The sequence below is a fragment of the Phacochoerus africanus genome, chromosome 3 (assembly GCF_016906955.1).
Source record: "Phacochoerus africanus isolate WHEZ1 chromosome 3, ROS_Pafr_v1, whole genome shotgun sequence".
Taxonomy (NCBI): domain Eukaryota; kingdom Metazoa; phylum Chordata; class Mammalia; order Artiodactyla; family Suidae; genus Phacochoerus; species Phacochoerus africanus.
The window spans coordinates 157,232,237-157,253,868 of NC_062546.1; the positions used below are offsets into that span (position 1 = coordinate 157,232,237).

Sequence of the window (21,632 nt, forward strand, 5' to 3'; positions counted from 1 at the left end):
TGGGTGCGGCCCTATAAGAACAACAACAACAACAAAAATATGCACTAAGAGCTCACATGTGACTCATTTCTTGCTGAACATTGTTAACAGAATGATTTAATCATATAGTTCTCTTAACTCGCGAACATCTTGTGTGCACTTTTCTTGGTACTGTAACTCTTTTGACTCTTTCATGTATGTATTTGAAGGCAGCTAATTTCCTTGTATCTCTCGCAATGACTAGTAGAGATCTTGCATATAGTAGTAGGTGCTTAATGGAAGTGTGGAGCATAAAATGACTGCTCAAATACAGACTCCCAAACTTTCTTGGTTCATAGTCCTTTTAGTGGCTCAGTAACTTTTTTGTGTGGCCAGAAAACAACTTCTAACAACTTAGAAATCATTTGAAAAAAAAAAAAAAACATATTTACCAGTTGCTTAATGGGATGTGTTTGTCTGTCAGACACTGCACAACTTCTTAGACCTTAAAGTGAGACTGAACATCGCCATCCTCATTTCCTGTTCAGCATTCATTTTCGTGCAGTGCTTACTTTTTATTGGAAAAATCACTGAACACTCAGCTTCACAAAGATGTCATTTATTGTTTTGAGTTGAATGTTGAACAGTGGATTCTCTGAGTTGATGTGGTATCTAATAGATGTTAACTATAAATGTGCTTCCCTGAAAATTTAAAATATTTCCTGGCACCCCTGTGAGTTTGTTGTGTCACCTTTGGTGGCTTCAAGCAGAGTTTAGGAACTGTGGCCCCACATCTCGAGCTTTTGATGTTTTTCTGTTTTAGAAATGACAGAGAATTTGTCTACTAGACTTTTGTTGATTGTGTTATTAGATTTAGATATCCAGTTGCTAAGCCTATGGATACGGTCTAAAGGAGAAGAGTAATAATAGTCTTTGTTTGTAGCATTAAGATGTGGAATCACTAAAAATAGATACTTACCAAAAAGCACTTAACTGGATTTAAGGCACTTTACTAATAAGTACTTTATATATAGTACCATATTTTTTGATTCTGAGATGTTTTTGAAATTTGAATGCATCTCACAAACAATGGTGAAGAAAACTTCCCTGCTGTAGAGGATTAGGCTATCCTGTTGCGTGAGGCTTAGAGATGATGGCTTTGGGCAGTGCTGGACTGTTGTTCTCTTGAGGCTGCTGGCCATCCCAGTTGGTGCGGACAGTTGGCCCTACGTTAAAGGCCATTCCGGATAAATGTGCTAACATGGGCTCCAGCAAGAGTTTTCTCTTACTCCAGGTCCCCTGGCTTAGAATTGCGCAGCTCAAAATCCCACTTTACAATTACTTGCTCTTTTTACAATTATTGCATCCTTTCTGGAAACTTGGTGAGGAATAGTTGGGGGGGGGGGACTGTTTAGGGGAGGACATTCTTAATTTAGTAAGCTAAATCCTTTTCAGGGTATTACTTATATAAATAGCAATAGGTTGATTCTCCTTTTGGCCTGAATGATATAGTCCATTCCAGACTTCATTCATCAATTATATTAAATTAGGAATACTTAAGGATATTGAATCATTAAGTTGCAAAGGATGCTAGAGTTCTCTGTGTTCAAGTAATTCGTACCTAATTCATCCCCAAGGGGGAATTGTACCCTGGCTAATACAGCTAACCTGATTTCTATTGTTACATTCATGAGAGGGAACATTTGGAGATGGTTCTCTAAAGGTCTTCTTTCCCATATACTATCATTAATATATTTGAAGTACCTAGGGGAAGAACATTTACTACTCACACCTTCCAAATGGATTGCTCCTTTTAAATAGCAATTTATTAAGAAACCTAAGCCAGTGTGAAATAGATTTTTATAACAACTTTATATTTAAAAATTCTTTAATTATTTTCCCAAATGGGGCTTTTTCTCCTTATAGCAGTCTTTTGCTTTCACCCATATTGTTTCCATTTTTATTGCCAACTTCAATTTTGGTTCCGTGGTAATATGCTACAGAGACTTTTCCCAATTAATTATTTAGAATTGGGTAATGATTGATAGAACCTAATGTTTGTATAATTGCTATTCTAAAGAAAAGCCACAATGGTTGCCCTAATCTTATTTTTTGAAGTTCTTTCTCCACATCAGGAGAATGAACATATCTGTTTGAAGAGGTTATTGAAGGAAGAACTGGTCAAGCATCAAAGAATTTGTACACAGAAATGGTTGCTAACGTGGTATCTTCTTGTCCCCCCTCCACTGTAAGGCTTATCTACCTCATTTCACACATTTGCATCCTCCCTTGTAGTTATTAAGTGGTTCTGAACCAGTAGTCTCACTTCATGATTTCAGAATAAGGGGTTCATTCATTAATTCAATTGTTCATTCAAAAATAAGGATTGAGGAGTTCCTGTCGTGGCTCAGCTGGATAAAGACCTGACGCTGTCTCTGTGAGGATGCAGGTTCCATCCCTGACCGTGCTCAGTGGGTTAAGGATCTGGGGTTGCTGCGAGCTGCAATGTAGTTCTCATATGCCACTCCTGTCTGGCACTGCTGGGGCTGTGGTGTAAGCAGGCAGCTGCAGCTCCGATTTGACCCCTGGCCTGGGAACTTCCATATGTGGCGGGTGTGCCTGTTAAAAGAAAAACAAAAAGATAAGAATTGATACTTGAGGATACAGCAGTAAATAAAACGAAAAATCTCAGTACCTCATAGAGCCAACATTCTAGTAGGGGAAACAGAAAATTAACACAATGAGTAAATTACACAGCATGTAAAGAAGATGCTATGGAAAAAATAGGTTAGGGTGTGAGGGAAGTGATAACACAGCAGGTTTGATTCCTCAATCCTTGCCTGTCTCCAGGATAGCCTGGAATCATGATTCTTCCTTGGCCAGCTTCTGGGACTAGGCCTTGGAATGTTCTTTATGTTATTAATGAATGATGCTTTCCTTTTATGCCCAGAGCAATGGGGTGTACTGTTGTAGCTTGTCCAGACCTCTCAGGGTTATTTAGCAAGTTTATGAAATACACCTGGTATCTATGCTGGGGTCCTGTGTTTCAGCTACCATGGCTGGTTACATGACAGGAATGTGTCTACATGTCCAGTACTCCCACAGTAGCCTTGGACCCTAAGGTTCTATGAAGGGAAGACCAATCTAGACATTTTTGCATGTGTCCCTGTAGTCAACTAGAGAAGAATTGTGTCTTAGGTAAACTGAGCAGGAGAAGGACTTGGAAACCCATGCCCAACCTCTCTGGGCTTGGCTGATGTGTGTATTTTTCCTGCTGTTTTTACTCTTTATCCCTTTCTGTAATAAATCTTTGTGAATATGACCTGCCAATGAGTGGCGAGTCCTTCTGGTGAATCACTGACCTTGAAAGTGGTCTGAAACAGAGTAAGAAAGATTGGGATAATAGGAGTTATGCGAAGTGTAATTTTGGCAAAGACTTTAAGGAGGTGAGAGAGTAAGCCACTTGGATATCTGGGGAAAGAAAATTCTAATGAAGGAACATCCTGTGCAAACACCTGGAGGTAGAACTTGCCTGAATCAAGGAAGTGCAAGAGGCCAATGTGGATCATAAGGAGTGAGTATGGAGTAGAGGGGATTAAACTCAGAGACTCAGGAAAGGGCATGATGTCGGTCAGCACATGATTGCTGGGAGGATTGCTGAATTCCTGTCTTTCCTCTAAAGAGGGATATCTGGATATCTGCTTCTCACATTTCCTAAGCTCAGTTATTTCTGCTTTTGGCAGAGTCTTCATGTATTCTTTTTAACCTCACTGTTCTTTCCTCAGTCTCTAAAATTTTTTGCTGAGTTTTCTCAGGAAAAAAACAAAACAAAAACCTCACTTTTTTCTCTCTCAATCTTTTCATCTGTGATGCCTCTGGGCTGTAGGTTCTTCTGTCACTCCATACTCAGTGCCTTCATGTATATTGTACTTAATTAATGCATGTTGGGTGAATTTGTGAGTAAATGAATAATTGATTCTGAGGCAGGATGAACAATTAAGAAGAAAAGATGAAAGTCAGAATGAGAAATATCTGTGGAATGAGCTTGGACAATATGTTTTAGAAGTTTGATTTATTTATTGGACCTTTATTTCCACTGAAGAAAAGGGCCCTTTGGGTAGGCAAGAAGGAACTGAGTCCAAGTACTAATAGCTCATTTTCTCATTTGTTTCCTATTGAGTTGTCTGCAATGTACTTGTTCTTAAGTTATAAGGACTGTTTTTTATGTTATTCAATTTCATTAGTTTTGGTGAATCACACTCATTTAAGCCTCTAGTCCTAGTTGGAAAAAGGTGCATTTTACTTGCTCCATAACGTTTTTCACCCTTGGAGATCATGTCCTTATTCTGCCTCAGTAATTTCTTCTTAGTTTTGACATTTTTCTCTGTAATGAGCATTAGGGCAATAAATTTGTTTTTGTTTCAAACAGGCACAGGTTTTCTTTTAAAACTCCAAAGCCAATAAGAATTTTGGGGCCACTAGTGTTTAAGCAGTGAAAGGAGGCTTTTCTAATTTCTTGAACTTTTTCTTTAATTCAGCACTCTGTGTTCTTTTAAAGGAAGGAAGCCGTGTGTCCATATATGAAATGCTGGAGGGATTAAATTGTTGAAGTCCTTTCGGTTCTGCTTTACAGAATGTGGAATAATATGGTCCTTTCTTTCATAAGCTCCTTTGTTGTCCTTGTTTTTTTTTTCTAAATTTTTAGCCTTCCAATTAAATAGAGATATTGTTCTGATACCCTGGGAGAAAGGATTGTAAAACTACTTTGTTGGTATTGATTTGTAATAGTGAAAGTAAATTAAATTTAATCTTTGCTGTAATACAATTGTATTATACTTATTTAGCAAATTTTGATACTTATATATTCTCTAGTCAAAAATTCCAAGTTCAATATTCTCAGAAAGAGGGGAAGGTATTAATTTTAAAAAGAATCCTAATAATTGTGATTTTATAATAATGTATTTTTCACTGGCAACTGTGGGATGAAGCACAAAAATACACACTCAAGTACTGGGGCTGGAAAGCTGGCTGTAATTTTAGGTGGTGTCTGTAAGAATCCTACAATTATCACTTTCCTCTGTGCTTGGCCATTTCTGATCTTCTCTATCCTACTTTCCTCTATTCCTTCATTTATTATCTTTTTTCCTCTATTCCTTCATTTCTTAGCTTTTTCCTGCTCGTCTTCTTACCTTCTTTCCCTTCTTATCCTTGTTGCATTCATCTAGAATCTGTATGTTAAACTCCCAGCTAAACTCTAGCAAAACACAAGGCTGAGTTTGAAACAGTATTGGCTGTCAAGGAGGCTATTCTTCTGAGAGGACAAATACACAGAAAGTAAAACACACATCACAATATATCATGTACCATTAGACTATTCAGTACAGAAGGGAAGAGCCCATTAGCTGGGATAAGGGCAAATTTATTTGAAGAGGGGCATTTGACCTAAACTTTGAAGGATGGATTAGGATTTTTGATGGGTAGAGATTTAAAAAGGGCTTTTCAGATAGAATAAATGAATAATGTAGCAGGAAAGTGGGTTGATCTTGGATAGTGACCAGTGACCCATTTGTATGACAGTACAGAGCAGAGGTCTGCAAGCATTTTCTGCAAAGTTCCAGAGAGTAAATAACTTGTCTTTGTAGACCATGTGACCTCTGCTGTTGTAGCAAAAGCAGCCATAGGCAATACATATATGAATACTATGACAATGTTTCAATAAAACTTAATTTCCAAAAGTATGCTTAGGTCAGAGTTGGCCTGCAGGCTGTAGTTTGCCAATCTCTGATAGAAATCAGAGTGGTTAGTGATAAGGCTGGAGTGGGAAGTGGTGGCCAGATGTTAGATTTTGAATGCTGGGCTAAAGACTTGGGAATTATTGATATTCTCTTTAGTGAAATCCTAATTAAGTCTCTATGAAAGGTTTTAACTACCTTGACATTTAAATTTGGGACCAGATGTTTTTATATCCTTAGATATCTGTATAACTATTCTATACTAAGATTTCTCTGCTGAATATTTTGTATGAAAATGGTGGGTAGAGAACACACGAGGTCTCTGAATGCCTCCAGTCAAGTTTGATTTGAGTCATAGCATCTTTTGAGTTCTCACCATAAAGTCCATTGGAATGGACCAAAAAGTTAGAGCATGGAAAACAGGAGGGATGAATGGGCATGCCCTTTGAAGATTTGAACTCAAAATGTTGGCATTTTCCCTCTTCAAAAAATGATAATGTGAACTGATTCCAAAGTAGATATTAGAGGCACATTTTTTTTCCAGATTTTTTCTTTTTTGTTTTAATTCTGAAATTTTATTTTTATTTTTTACAGAATAAAATACATACATTTAAACACAATTGCATTCACACAGATTATTATATCATGGGTCTTAAGAAACAGATTAAGTGTCTCCCTCTGGAGAAGTGGAATGGAAAATATGCTGACACAAATAGGAAATTTATTCTATACTTTATCCCATTTTGTATGGCTTTCATCCTTACTATTTAGTATTATCTATTACCTATTACATTTCAATTTTTCTTTAAAAATTAGCATTATATTAAAATTGTGTATATTATGCAACTAAAATTTATAAAGAAAGCTTTATATACCATTAAATATTTTATATAGCATAATAAAAAGAATAACTTAACTGGTAAGAATAACAAAAATAATACTCCCTCTGAAAATAAGTAAAATATAAAATGCATAAATTGGTTAAAAAACAGCGTAACTATATAAATATGTCCTCACAATTTGTTACATCTTATTGATTCTTCAGTATAGGCATTACCCCATTCTAGGTGATGTGATAAATAAGACATTATAGACCTTACATTGTACCATGGAGAGAAATAGTTATTAATAATTCAACTGTAGAATTGTATTATTTAATTGTACAGTTGCATTATTTAATTATAATTATCATAAATTCTTTGATGGAGAGGAAATCCGAATCAGGTCTAAGAAGACTTCAGCATTCCAAGAATGATGTCAAATGACCCCATTTATGGTGGATTATGCACTTATTTACTATGAGATATATTTCTCTCCAGAGATTCCTTGTTTGTGTATCAGTTGTATTTTTGGTTTGCAGTTATTCTGAAGTTTTGATATGAGTCTATATGTATATGAGATTGTTTTAAGTTGTTGTTCTCTTAATTGCAAGTTCATCTCCAGTGTCCTGCATTTGTACCCACCTCTTCTCATGATTTCAGATTTTGGTGGTATAATTGTGCATGGATGATTTCGTATCTTTACTGTATATATACCTTTACTGATGAGCCTTGTCATTTGTGGAAATTTTGTTTCCTGTTGCTGTCTTGTCTTTTCTGCCTAGAGAAGACCCTTTAGTATTTGTTGTAAGGCTGGTTTAGTGTTGCTGAATTCTCTCAACTTTTGCTTATCTGTGAAGGTTTTGATTTCTCCTTCAAATCTGAATGAGAGTCTTGCTGGGTAGAGTAATCTTGGTTGGAGGCTTTTTCCTTTCATCATGTTAAGTATATCCTGCCACTCCCTTCTGGCCTGCAGAGTTTCTGCTGAAAAATCTGCCAGTAACCTTATTGGGGTTCCCTTGTATGTTACTTGTTTCTTTTCCCTAGCTGCTTTCAAGATTTTCTCTTTGTCTTTAATTTTGGTTAGTTTGATTAATAGGCATCTCGGTGTATTCCTCCTTGGGTTTATTTTATATGGTACTCGTTGTGCTTCCTGGATTTGAGTGAGTGGTTCCTTTCCCATGTTAGGGAAGTTTTCAGCTATTATCTCTTGGAATATTTTTTCTGTCCCCTTCTCTCTCTCGTCCTTCTGGCACACCTATAATATGGATGTTGGTGTGTTTAACATTGTCCCAGAGTTCTCTGAGACTCTCTTCAATTGTTTTCAATCTTTTTCTCTTTTCTATTCCACATCTGTAATTTCCACTAATCTGTCCTCCACCTCGTTTAGTTTATTTGTTCTTCTGCCTACTGTATTCTGCTGTTTGCTGCTTCTAGTGAGTTTTTTATTTCAGTTATTGTATTTTGCATCTCTTCTTGTTTAAGTTTTATATCTTGTATCTCTTTGGTAAGTGTTTCCTGTAAGTTATCTATCTTTGCCTCCAGTTTATTTCCAATGTCTTGCATCATCTTCAGCATCAACAATCTAAAGTCTTTTTCCTGGAGGCTAAGAATCTCCTCCTCGCTTAGCTGTTTTTCTGGGGTTTTTCCTTTCTCCCTCGTCTGAGTTATAGTTCTCTGTCTTTTCCTTTTTATAGGTTTTTGTGTGGTGGCCTTTTTATAGATAATAGAGTTGTAGCCTCTCGTACTTCTGGTATCTGCTCCCCTTGTGGCTGAAGTTGGTACAGGGGCTTGCTGTAGGCTTCCTGATGGGAGGGGCTGATGCCTGCCCCCTGGTAGGCGGAGCTGATTCTAATCCCTCTGGTGGATGGGGCTTAGTCTCTGGATAGGATTAGAAGCAGCTGTGTGCCTGAGGGGTCTTTAGGTAGCCTGTTTACTAAGGGGCAGGGCTGTGACCCACATGGGTTGTTGTTTGTCCTGGGGCTTCTCAGGCTGACTGACGGGTGAGGCCAGATTTTCCCAAAATGGCCACCTCCAGAGGAAGGCAGCTGCTAAATATTCCCAAGAGCTTTGCCTTCAATGTCCTTCCCTCACAACAAGCCACATTCACCCCTGTTTTCTCAGGATGTCCTCCAAGAACTGCAGTCAGGTTTGACCCAGATCCCTATGGAGACCTCACTCTGCCCTGGGACCCAGTGCACGTGAAAGTCCTTGTGCACCTTTTAAGAATGGGGTCTCTTATTCCCCCACTCCTGTGGAGCTCCTGTGCACAAGCCCCACTGGCCTTCAATGCCAGATGCTCCAGGGGCTCTTTCTCCCAGTGCCAGATCCCCGCATGTGAGGGTTTGATGTGGGGCTCAGAACTCTCACTCCTGTAGGTGAGTTTTCAGTCTGTGGAGCTTCCCACCTGGGAGGTATGGGGTTGTTTATATTGTGAAATCGCCCCTCCTACCTCTTGATGTATCCTCCTCTTTTTCTTCTGGAGTAGGGGATCTTTTTTAAGGTTTCCAGTCCACTTGGGTGGAGATTGCTCAGTCTGTAGTTGTAAATTTTGTTGTTTTTAGGAGAGAAGTTGAGCTCCAGTCCTTCTATTCCACCATCTTAATCCTGTCTAGAGCCACATTTTTTAAGAAATTCTTTTTATGGCTGCACCTATGGCATATGTAAATTCCTGGGCTAGGGGTCAAATCAGAGCTGCAGCTGCCAGCCTATGCCACAGACACAGCAACATGGGAGCCCAGTAGCATCTGTGGCCTACACGACAGCTTGTGGCAACACTGGATCCTTAACCCCCTGAGTGAGACCAGGGATTGAACCCATATCCTCATGGTTACTATGTCATGTTCTTAACCCACTGCACCACAATGGTAACTCCAATATCCACATTTTAAAAAATATTTATTTTTAAAAAACCATATTATTGAGGTGTGATTGACATATAAAGGTTGTAGATATTTAATGTATATAACTTAATTAATTTGGGGATAAATATACACCTGTGAAACTGTCACCACCATCAAGGCCATAGACATATCCATCACCTTCCAAAATTACCTCTCACCCTATTATCATCATCATCATCAACATTATTTTGTGGTAAGAACACTGAACATAAAATCTACCCTCTTAGGAAGTGTGAAACATACAGTACAGTATTGTTAGCAGTAGGCACTATGCTGTTACATTAGATCATTATAACTTATTAATCTTGCATAAATGAAACTTTGCACCCTTTGACCATCACCTCCCTCCTCTCAGCCCCTGGCAATTATCATTCTAACCTCTGCTTCTATGAGTTTGACTATTTTAGGTTCCACATATAAGAGAGATCATACTTCATTTTCTTTCTGTGTCTGACTTTTCTCCTTAACATAATGTCCTCCAGTTCCATCTGTGTTGTTGAAAATGGCAGTATTTCTTTTTTTCTTTCTTTTTTTTAAGGCTGAATAATGTTCCATTGTATGTCCACATCATTTCTCTTTATCCATTCATCTGCTGCTGATGGACATTTCGGTTGTTTCCGTGTCTTGACTACTGTGAAGAATACTGCAGTGAACGTAGGAGTGCAGGCATCTCTCTTTGATACTCATAGGAATGGTTAGACATATTGATTCTAAATTTGTACATAATTTTATAGAAAATTATATTAGGTACCATAGAAAGTTCTTCTCTTGTATTTCTTTCAATATTCCCTTTTAAAAACCTCCTTTATGATAATATCAGATAATTCTGCAGTACTGTCTTTGCACATATTTCCTCAGAATCTTCCTCAAGGTAAGAATGTGCCTTACCAATGTTTGCAGCCCTAATGTCTAGCTAGTGCAGATCTGGACAGAAGTAGGCAGTCCGTGAACATTTGTTGAATGAATTAATGTAGGGAAACATGTCTAATTGTTCCCACTTATTTCATTCTGCTATATATTCTTGGGTTCTTCAGTTTTTATGAAGAATGAATAAACCTCAATAAAATTTAAAATTTTTTCATTGTTAAAATATTTTAAAATTTAAAAATTTTATCTGTTATCTATTTATAGTTTATATACCTAGTATATTTTTAGCATTATAGTTCTAGAGAGGAAAAAAGTTGTATGTTAAATGAAGTTATTATAGATGCTTGAAACACAATTGAAAAGAAGTAGGCTAGTTTTTATACTGGAGAAATCTGAAAATAGTTTCTTCATGGCTACGGTTGTAACCTGCATAATACTAACAACTATAAAATACTGGTGATTCTAATATGCTTTTTTGAGAACATTTCTTTATACCTATTTAGTAGTTTTTTTAATTTTAGTGATTCCCACAACTTAATGCTTCTAATCATGTGCTAAATAGTTAAATCTTTGCCAGCAAGCTCAGGACCTTGCTCATGGATGTGTATTTTTACTTGTTTCTTTCAACATTTAGATTATATGCTTCCTAAGAGTGTAGTTGAAATCTTTTGATTTTGAACCATTTTTAAACCAATGGTGACACACTGAAAAGAAGATTATGTGGGAAAGACATAATGATTATAATTAAGTGAGAGAAAATAATATGTGCATGGAAAGCTGAAAAATACAATGGAGAAGAGGAGGTAGATTACGGAGACAAAAACACCTCTGGTTGAAAATCATGTATTTAATCACCCAATCTGTCCAATCTAAATGTCAAAGTATTTTTGTTGGAGAAGAGAGCTCGTAGGGGGATTATTATAGCTATATATTACTTCTGGCTGCCAGTGCTGTGTCCCTGGTCAAACTGTTGACATTTCAGAAGTCAGAAGCATCCTGTTTTAAGTCATGGCAGGTAATTCTTTATAACTTTATTTGGAGGAAAAAGAGTTGTTTGTGCCTCTTTAATTGCTGTAACCAGGCTTTCAGCCAAAATTTTTTTTGTTCTTTTTTAAAATGCTGTTTATGCTGCTACTTGTGCTGGGACCAGAAAAACCAGGCTGAAGCATGGGGACGAGGGGTTCAGAGGGTTGGCAAATGAGCAGTTCCGACCCCGTGTTGATTGGAAAGAAATAAGTAAGCTAGTGAATATGAGGAAAACAGAATTCCTGGGGCTTTTCAGTGAGAGAGAATGCGGAGCAAAGCACGTGGTCTCTGGAGTAAAATGAACCTGTTAATCAATCCTGCCTGTACTCTATTAGCTGCTTAATTTTAGCTTTAATTTCCTTGCCTTTAAGATGGGGCAAGTCTTGCAGGTTTGTAATCAGATGAAACTGGACATGTGTCGTTTCTAGCACTTGGCCCGAAGGAGTGGGGTATATTTGTGTTTTCTTTTTAGGGCTGTACCTGTTGCATATGGAAGTTCCTGGGTTAGGGGTCAGATTGGAGCTGCAGCTGCAGCTGCAGGACTACACCACAGACACAGCAACACAGGATCCGAGCTGCATCTGTGATCTACACCACAGCTCATGGCAACACTGGCTGCTTAACCCACTGAGCAAGGTCAGGGATTGAACCCGCATCCTCACAGAGACGATGTTGGGTCAGGCCTACATTACATTGTGTTAGGCAATCTGAGGTACAGGTATAGCCTTCCTGAGAGGGAGGCTATGATTTTGATCACTAAGATTTGACTTTGCAAATAGTTCTTTCTAAATTTGATACTCATTTTTTTCATCAAATTTATATTAACATTATCATTACATGTGGAAAAAGTAAAATCATCTCTTCTGAATTAGAAAACATTTTATGAATCAAACCCAGCTTCAGAATGCCAGGAGGTTTTAGGGTGTCTTATTTTGGCAACTGTATTTTTACAAAGATGAAGCAGATGGAATATGCAGAGTTTTTTCTTTTAAATGAATTTACCTTAAGATCTTACCACATTGGATTTGCCTGTAAATCCAAAGGCTCTGAGAATTTCTGAAATTAATCTTTGGGGCAAACTAATTAGTAAAAATTCCCTATCAAATCCCATTTCTGAAAATGCTGTTGAAGGAGCCATTGTAGGTCCAAAGGGTTTAAATAAGACCCATTATCAAATTTTAATAGGGACTCTTAATTCCCTGACATTTTTGGTTATGTGCAGTCTCCTTCTTACATGGTTTATCATATTTTTGGTACATTATCTTCCCTCTTTTGCCTTCTCTCATGAAAGATGGGGTAGGCTATTAAATAAAACATCCTATTTTTACTATTGTATCCTATGTCATTTAAGGTACTTGCTTTTGGAAGCAAGACATAGAATCTAAGTCTGGCTACAAGATTTAGGGGAGGGATTTTGCTACGGCTCACAGATTAGCTGCATAATCCAGCTTCTGGAAGAAGAGGAACCAGGAAAACAGTGGAAAGCAGAGGGTGGGTACTCACAGACTCTGAGACAATTCAGCCCTAGCAATTGTTAGCCGCTGTGTGTCTTTATTCACATTTCCAGGGCCTGACAGACTGCATTAATTAGATGCTTCATGCCAGTGGCTCAATAAATTTTGTCCAGGGGATTAGGGGCAGGTGGCTGGGGAATTACTTTGAATTGAGTGGCAGCTGCTTGTCCTGTACATACAAATGGTCTTTTTTTTACCAAGTGGACCTTGGTTTAAAAGCCCATCATGCCATAAATAGTATTATCTTTTTAATTTTTTTATTGTGCCCATGGCATGCAGAAGTTCCCGGGCCAGGGTTTAAACTCTCTCCATAGCAGTGACAATGCTGAATCCTTAACTGCCAACCTTTTAATTTTTTGCCCAAGAGTTATGTTTCCCATTTGAGTTTGAAGCCATGGTTTGGGATCAGCATGTGTATGTATATATTTTTTCTTTTTAATTGATGTTATATAGGAATTTAAGTTCTCAATGATTTGCAGTCATGTATTCCTTGACTTTAGTAGTGGTGACCCCCAAGACTCAGTGTAACATGATGTAAACATGACTTGGAGTCATTCTTGAGAGGGGAGCGCTTGGAGGCTGACACAGCTTCTTAATAACTGTGAGACTTGAGGCAATTTGTATAACTGCTTGGGTGTACTAATTCTCATTTCTTCACGAGTAAAATGGACTTGATGTTACATATTTTATAAAGGTGTGTTGAGATTTTTGTGGTAATTTACGTACAGCATTTGGCACCAGAAAGATATATTTATTCTAGCTCTTTTTCATATTTTGATTTTAAATCATTAGCAACATGATTTATTTTAGTGTGAAAACATAGTAATGGGAGTTCCCATGACGGCTCAGCAGTAGAGAACCCAACTAGTATCCATGAGGATGCAGTTTGATCCCTGGCCTGGCTCAGTGAGTTAAGGATCCAGTGTTGCTATGAGTGTAGGTCACAGATGCAGCTTGGATCCTGTTTTGCTGTGGCATGTGACTCTGACTCAACTCCTAGCCTAGGAACTTACATATGCCATGGGTACGGCCCTAAAAAGACAAAACAAACCCCCCCCCCCCAATAGTAATAGAATGAACTTAACAATATGATGGGGAAATAGTTAAATAATTTTAGGAAAATTTGGAGTTAAGGTCCAAGGCTTAGTTGACCTTTTAGTACCAGATGCTCCTGAATTTTTCTGTTAAAAGTAATGACAGTAATGACTACTCACAAATAATTTAACCTCCCGCAAGGCTTTCTATTATTGAAGATGCTGAGAAAGTAGAGGTGTGGATGAACGTCAATTATCTCTATTTTGCCTTGTAATCTGCTCTCCATATTCACATTTGAATATAAAAAAATTGTCCTGGAAGTTAACAGTTTTTCAGCCGTCCTAATGGAATCTAATTTTAAGTTATGACTTTGCAGGATTTAATCCTGCCTTTTTCCCCTCAGTTAATTCTTCCCATCTCCATGCTGTCAGTTGGTACTAGAGTAGCTTTTAAAAGTGTAATAAGGCAATCATAGTACAGTAGTTTAAGAGCACAATCTTTGAGGAAAGACTGCCCCAAGTTTGTGCACTGTGTCCTCCATGGCTGACTTATAAACTTGGCTAACCCACCATTACTAGTATATATAAAATCAAGACAACAATAGGGTCTATCTAATGAGGGTGTTTTGAAGAGTAAATGGATTGATGCACTTAAAAATTAACATAATGCCTGGCTCATCAACACGTTTTAGTTAGAGTGAGTTATTACCATATATGAGGAAATATACAAAAAAATGTGTTTGAATATATAAAGAATTATATTTGGAATACATTTAACCTCATTTTTAGATTCTTAAAAGAATCAGAACTGGAGTTCCCATTGTGGCTCAGCAGTCATGAACCTGACTAGCATCCATGAGGATTAGGGTTCGATTCCTGGCCTCGCTCAGTGGGTTAAGGATTCAGCATTGCTGTGAGCTGTGGTGTAAGTTGCAGATGTGGTTCTGACCCTGTGTTGCTGTGGCTGTGATGCAGACCACTAGCAGCTGCAGCTCTAATTCGAACTCTAGCCTGGGAACTTCCATATGCCACAAGTGTGGCCCTAAAACAAAAAAAACCCAAAACCAACCGACCAAACAAAAAGGATCAGAACTATTTTCTAACTTGATGATACCTTTCCCAGGACTGGGCAGTTATTACAGTGGTTCTTTTTATATTTAAAATGTCTTTGTTATGGTCCAAAAGCAATTTAAAATCTAGCTTATTCTAACCAAGAATAGATAAGTTTTGATAACTATTTTGTAGCAATATTGCAACTCAGTAAATATTTGACTAGGATTTTTTACCTGACATGATATTCTTGCTAAAAATTATCTAGAGACAAAAAAAGGTTTGTTCATACTGATGCATAGCAGCATAATCAATTCTTATGAGATGTTTCTTATCAATGTGAATTCATCTCCAGTTGTGCAATAATAATTTTTGTTATAAATAATGATATTAACATTCGATTCGATAACCACTGTGCTGAGTGCATTATTTGCATTATTTATTTTATTAGTTCAAAATAGTTACTCTTCTCCTAATTTTACAGACGAGCAAATGGACTGAGAGGTGCGTAAAAGTCACACAGTCTAGGGAAGGGCAGAGGTGGACCTTGACTGGCTGCAGAGTCCATTTAGAGTGGAAGAGAAGGCATCTTTAGCAAAGGTGTTGTGATACAGGCTTTGCAAAGGCATTTCCATGGTGGTAAAAGTCCTTTCATGGCCAGACATCATTATCATTGGTAAATCCATGAACACCTTGTCAAGATCTGTAAGGCTGGAGATTCAATAGAAACAAGCTTTAATTTTTATTTTTCATCACTTTATTATCTTAGTATGTTTTGTTTATATATTTGATTTAATTTTTTCATATTTTAGAGAAAGTTTTTTTAACCGAAATATGGTTGATTTACAATATTGGTTTCAGGTATACAGCATAGTGATTCAGTATTTTTTGCAGATTCTACTCCATCATAGGTTAATAGAAGATAATGGCTATAATTCCCTGTGTTGTACAATACACCCTCGTTGCTTATCTGTAATTCCATACCCCCAATTGTCCCTCTTCCCTTCCTCTCCCCTTTGGTAACCTTAAGTTTTTCTATAGTCTGTAAGTCTGTTTTGCATATACATTAATTTGCACTATTTTTTAGATTCCACATATAAGTAATGTCATACAGAGTTTATCTTTCCCTGTCTGATTTATTTCACTAAGCATAATATTCTCTAGGTCCATTTGAGATTTTGTTTTGATATTTTGTAATTTGGATCTAAAGACATCCCCTGCTTCCCAGACAACAGAACAAAATAAAGGAGCTGGCCATGCACTAATGGGTTTGGTGAGATGGCATTTTATTCTCAGACCTTTGACTTTATTTGGAATTGGTATTAAATCTATATAACATGATAATATTAGAAATTAGCTACCTAAAGTAAGATTATTTTTCCTAAAGCCAGAAACGCTTGTCTTTCTACTATTCACTGTTTTCCTTTCTTCTCTTCTTTTTTAACTGGCAAGGAAAATGGAGTGATAATACTCTGCCTTATTAATAATAAATTCAGGTTTGTTCAGTTTTAGGAAGAATAGTGAATTGGTTGTAATGTTTAAGGCCTCTTTCTGTCCATCCATATATATGTATCTCCTAAATTTTTTAATACTTTTGGCTGTTTAGGTGTCTTAATTGACATTTTAGAGTATTGTGACATATGCTCTCTGGGATCTAACATGCTGTGGTTTTTCTCTTTTTTCCCTTCCAGTGTCTGTATTTATGCTGAAAGTCCAGGTGAATGACATCATCAGTCGTCAGTACCTGAGTCAAGCAGTTGTAGAAGTGTTTGTAAACTACACGAAAACAAATTCCACAGTAACTAGAAACAATGGAGCAGTGTTGATAAGAGTACCCTATAAATTGGGACTCAGCTTAACCATTATTGCTTACAAAGATGGCTATGTGTTGACACATCTGCCTTGGAAGACCGGAAGAATGCCAAGTAAGCACTTAAGCAGTATTTTGCCTCCACTAAATATGAATGATTTTTTTTTTCCTTTTCTCCGGAAACCTCTTGTTCTGGTAAAATGAAATTAAGACAATCTATGTGAGGGAGTTCCTGTCATGTCTCAGCAGTAATGAGCCTGACAGGTGTCCTTGTAGATGCAGGTTCGGCTCCTGGCCTCACTCAGTGGGTTAAGGATCCAGCATTGCCATGAGCTGTGGTGTAGGCCACAGATGCAGCTCAGATTCGGTGTTGCTGTGGCTGTGGTGTAGGCTGGCAGCTACAGCTCTGATTTGACATCCAGCCTGGGAACTTCCATATGCCGCGGGTGTGGCCCTAAAAAAACAAAAAAAGACTATGTGAAGCCAATATAAGGTGGTTAGAAAGAAGTGCCAGTTTGAAGAAAACTTTTTTCCTTCTACACAGGCTTTTAAGAATTCCGAGCAACAGCTCTGCTCTGGTACAAAGCTTGTCTGCTTTGTGGTGAGAAGCATGGCATGGCCAAAGGATTAGTTAGAAGCAAGGTGGGCCAGGTGAAGGGCCAGATGATGAAAGGAGGTTCTCAAAAAATAAGATGAAGAGTTTAGATTTATATGATGAATACTAAAGCAGTTCTTATAAATTCTTGAGCACATAAAAATGTAAGTTGTTGAGAAACTGAATTTGCTAAATTTATAGTATATAAAGAATAGGCCAACAGCAAGGCTAGAATGAATTCAGGGAGCCTGGCTAGGAAGCAGTGGTTGTGCTGGTGGACAGTGATAACAGCCTGATGCAAGAGAGGAAATGGAAAGGAGCGGTGAGATTACAAGAAGCTTACTGTGGAAAGAATTTGTAATTATTGGGTAATCATTTCACAGTATGTACATGTAAAAATCATCACATTGTATACCTTAAACTTGCATGATGTTAGATGTCAGTTATATCTCAATGAAGCTGTGAAAAATTGGTAGGACTTAGTTTGATTAATGGGACATTCAGGAAAATGGCCCTGCAAGGTACCAGAATACAAGTCTGATTGATTGGAAGGATGATACATTAGGTAACTGGTCTTATAAAAATTTCATTTTTTTTATTGTGGTGGTTCTTGTTAGGAAGTAGATATTTTATTTAGTTTCATATTGGAAACATTTGAATTATTTAAATTTAGGATGAGAAAGAATGAAAATATTCTATATATAATACCACACTCCCTCTTTTTGAAAAGCCAGGAAGAGCTACACTGAAATACTAATAGAGGTTGTTCCTGTCTTGGTGATCGTGATGACCATCATTTTCTTCTTTCCTTCTCTGTATTTCTCAACTTTTCCAGAGTGGATATATATCCCATTTATAATCTGAAACTGTCTTTTTGAGTCAAAGGAAATCTGAATGCCAGCTTGAGTGAGATTCAGAAGGATTTCTCCTCAGGTTCAATGGGAAAAACTGTCAGGATTGCCCCTCATAACCTACCTGTGACTAAGAAAGTATCCCAGAATGGAACAGTGCCCTAATTACAATCATCTCAAGGTCCAAGCTATTACCCTACCACCTCCTCTCCAATCTAGGAAGTCCAACATTCGGTTTTAGTGTTAATGTATTCTGAATTAAAACCACCTTCACTAATAGTCCTTTTTTCCTTTTTAAGAGAAAAAGAATTACCTTACATCTGTCCATACATCAATGTATACATCTTATATTTTATCCTGTCTTTTCCAGATTTCCTTTATAGCTCTTTGAAATATCTCAAAATATTAAAAGTGTTCCCATACAAGTATGTTTTATCCTTTAGTGATTTTAGGGATATTATGTCATTTCTGTTGATATTTCTTTTTTTAAAATATTGATTGATTGTCTTTTTAGGGCCACACCTGCGGCATATGGAAGTTCCTAGGCTGGGGTCTAATTGGAGCTACAGCTGCTGGCCTATACCACAGCCACAGCCATGCTGGATCTGAGCCACTTCTGCAAGCTACACCACAGCTCATGGCAACGCCAGATCCTTAACCCACTGAGCACGGCCAGGGATCGAACCCGCTACCTCATGGTTCCTAGTCAGATTCGTTTCCGCTGTGCCATGACAGGAACTCCATCTGTTGATATTTCAATACTCACATTGCATAGAGAAGAGAGATCAAACACCTCAAAACTTATTTTTCTTTTTTCTTTTCTTTCTTTTTTTTGTCTTTTTTTAGGGCTGCACCCGTAGAATCTGGAAGTTCCCAGGCTAGGAGTTGAATTGGAGCTGTAGCTGCTGGTCTGCACCACAGCCACATCAACGCCAGATCCGAGAAGTGTCTATGACCTATACCACAACTCCTGGCAATGCCACATCCTTAACCAACTGAGCGGGGGTCATGGATACTAGTCAGGTTCATTACCTCTGAACCATGACAGGAACTCCAAATTTATTTTTCTCTTGTGGGACTGGTAAGCTTATTTGATTTGTTCTTGCTTATAAAATGATGGTCTTTGTCCCTGATTCATGTTTCTGATCTTGAAAGAATTAGTAATCTTCAGGCGGCCTACATTTATTCATCCCACCAGTCATTTCAGGTGCCTTCCCCTTGTGGCCAGGTTTAGCTCCATCCTGCCTACCACTAAAGGTTGCCTGTGGATCACTTTTTGTGTTAAACTATTGCCTCCTCTGCCAATTCAGTCTGTTTGGTCAAGCATACTGTGTGAAGAAGAGCATTGCGCTCTTGCATGGCAAGTTAAAGACTGGATTTCCATCTTAGAGAACCTTGAATCATGGAGCCAAGAAGAAAAGTTTTTAAAAAGTATAAAAAGGAAATAAGTAACAATTATGTAGAAAAAATAGCAGAGGGTTATTCAAGTATTTTACTTGACCATATATATATGGGGTTAGAGAACATCATTAGTCACCTTGGTACAAACTTCAGTATGGCATAAAGATTAGTAAAATAATTATGTCCAGTCTTCTCATTTTGTTATGTTCCTTTTTTTCCTCCATCATATTTTACATGCATTCTTCCTTTTTTTGAATTGCTTTTCCCATCACACGGTTTTTTTTGTTTGTTTGTTTTTTGTTTTTAACCGCATTTTTAGGACCTGCTGGAACAGAGCTATATTTGTCCCAGTTTTCCCCCATGTTTAATAAAGTATTCTGATTGTGCTATATTTCACAGTATATTCATCAGTTACACTTTCACTGTTCCCGCAAAGCCAAGCAAATATATGGCTATTTGAAGACACTGTTTTAATTACTGGAAAATTAGCTGGTAAGTGCACCACTTCTTACTTAAATAGTAAGTAAATACTTAAAAGTGACTGTAGTGTATAACTGTACTTCTTCACTGGTGGATCAATATTGATTATAAAGTGGGAATAATTGAAATCGATCAGAGATAATTAGTATTGGCTATAAGTTGATCTGATTATTTCACTATCAAACTGTAGTATATTTTTCTGTCTTTCAGAAATACTGGAAAGAACTTGCGAACTCCTTTCCAGATCATACCTCCTGCTGGGCTCTAGTGGTTGGTGAAGTTGGGAAGAGGACTCAGACTTTTGGAGCCTTTCTAGTTTGCAGGGCATCTTCATTCCTGTCTCTGGCATTAATCTTGCTGCCTGTGTGGGAAAGGCCTAAGACTGGGTGTGAAGTGTCTGCTTAGCAGACATGATTTGCCCCACTTGCATAACCCAAAGGGAAGAATACAGGAAGCCTGATGTGGGGCCTGATTTGAACCATGTCCTCCAGCCCTGCTTTACCAACCATGAAGATGATAGTTTCATCCTTGCCTTGCCTCCCTTAGCTAGTCCTTAGGGGAAACCCCTGAATTTCGTGACTTTTACTGCATTATTTATATATATAAATATATATATATATATACACACACACACACATATATATATATACACACACATATTATATATATATACACACACATATTATATATATATACACACATATTATATATATATATATACATATTATATATATATAAAAAACCTCTGTACATGAAAATAACTCACTTCTTGTTGTTTCTTTTGGGAAATTGCTGTTTAGAACTAAAGCATAATAGGAATGACTGGTAAAGGCAGAAAACTTCCAAGTATAGTCTAATATAAGAGTCAGGGTGAAAAGAATTGTGTTTGAAATTCTCTTCATCTTCAGGACCTATTTATTTATTCCTAACTTTATTAAAAAAGAAAACCTAATATCATTTGGGGAAAAAATTAAACAAGGGATTGATTAATCCTGAAGTCATTCATTGAGCAAGGCAGGAGAATCTTAGCATTGAACTGACTTGGCTGGTGGGTAGCAGAGAAGGTGAGGTAGAGCTGTGTCTGAAGGGTGAAATGTAAATAGGAATTGTGTGTGTGCAAGGAGAGGCCACTTTTTATGCTGCTGAGGCCTTAGTGAAGTCAAGTCTCCACATTCCCTTTTCAGTGTTTATTTGTTTTGGTTTTATTTTGACACATTCCTACTTCTCCCTGGCACTTCAAACCCCATCACAAATTGTCCTTTCTGCTGTATTCTGTGAAATGAATCAGAGTTAGCATGTTCACGTGCCACCCCTTTGTCACTGCACCAAGCAGTGGTGCACTCTCATCTGTCTGGACAGCACCACCCATGCCTTTGCATGTCTCCATGAGGACACTGTGAGCCCTCTTGAATTCTCAGCTCACATCCTTTTACTGCCTCATTTCCCTAAGAGGTGACCCCTTGGGAAGGCTAATTGAGAAAGGATCGATGTTTCTGAGGATGTTAAATCTGTCCTTAATAAAGTACGCATCCTGGAGGCCCTGTTGTGGCTCAGCAGTAACCAAGCCAGCTAGTATACATGAGGACATGGGTT

The 21,632-nt window shown here is 37.7% G+C and overlaps 1 protein-coding gene across 2 annotated transcripts in view; it reads left to right on the plus strand.

Annotated features, from left to right (window-relative positions):
* Nucleotides 1-21,632, plus strand: part of FAM171B (family with sequence similarity 171 member B) — a 70,780-nt gene that overhangs the window by 30,974 nt on the left and 18,174 nt on the right. The window contains exons 2-4 of one of the 2 annotated variants that reach the window (XM_047773032.1): nt 16,594-16,827; nt 19,959-20,051; nt 20,250-20,309. In XM_047773032.1, the coding sequence (XP_047628988.1) occupies nt 16,594-16,827; nt 19,959-20,051; nt 20,250-20,309 (387 nt within the window). The remainder of the gene's footprint in view (nt 1-16,593; nt 16,828-19,958; nt 20,052-20,249; nt 20,310-21,632) is intronic. The other variant, XM_047773034.1, reaches the window with a different exon arrangement.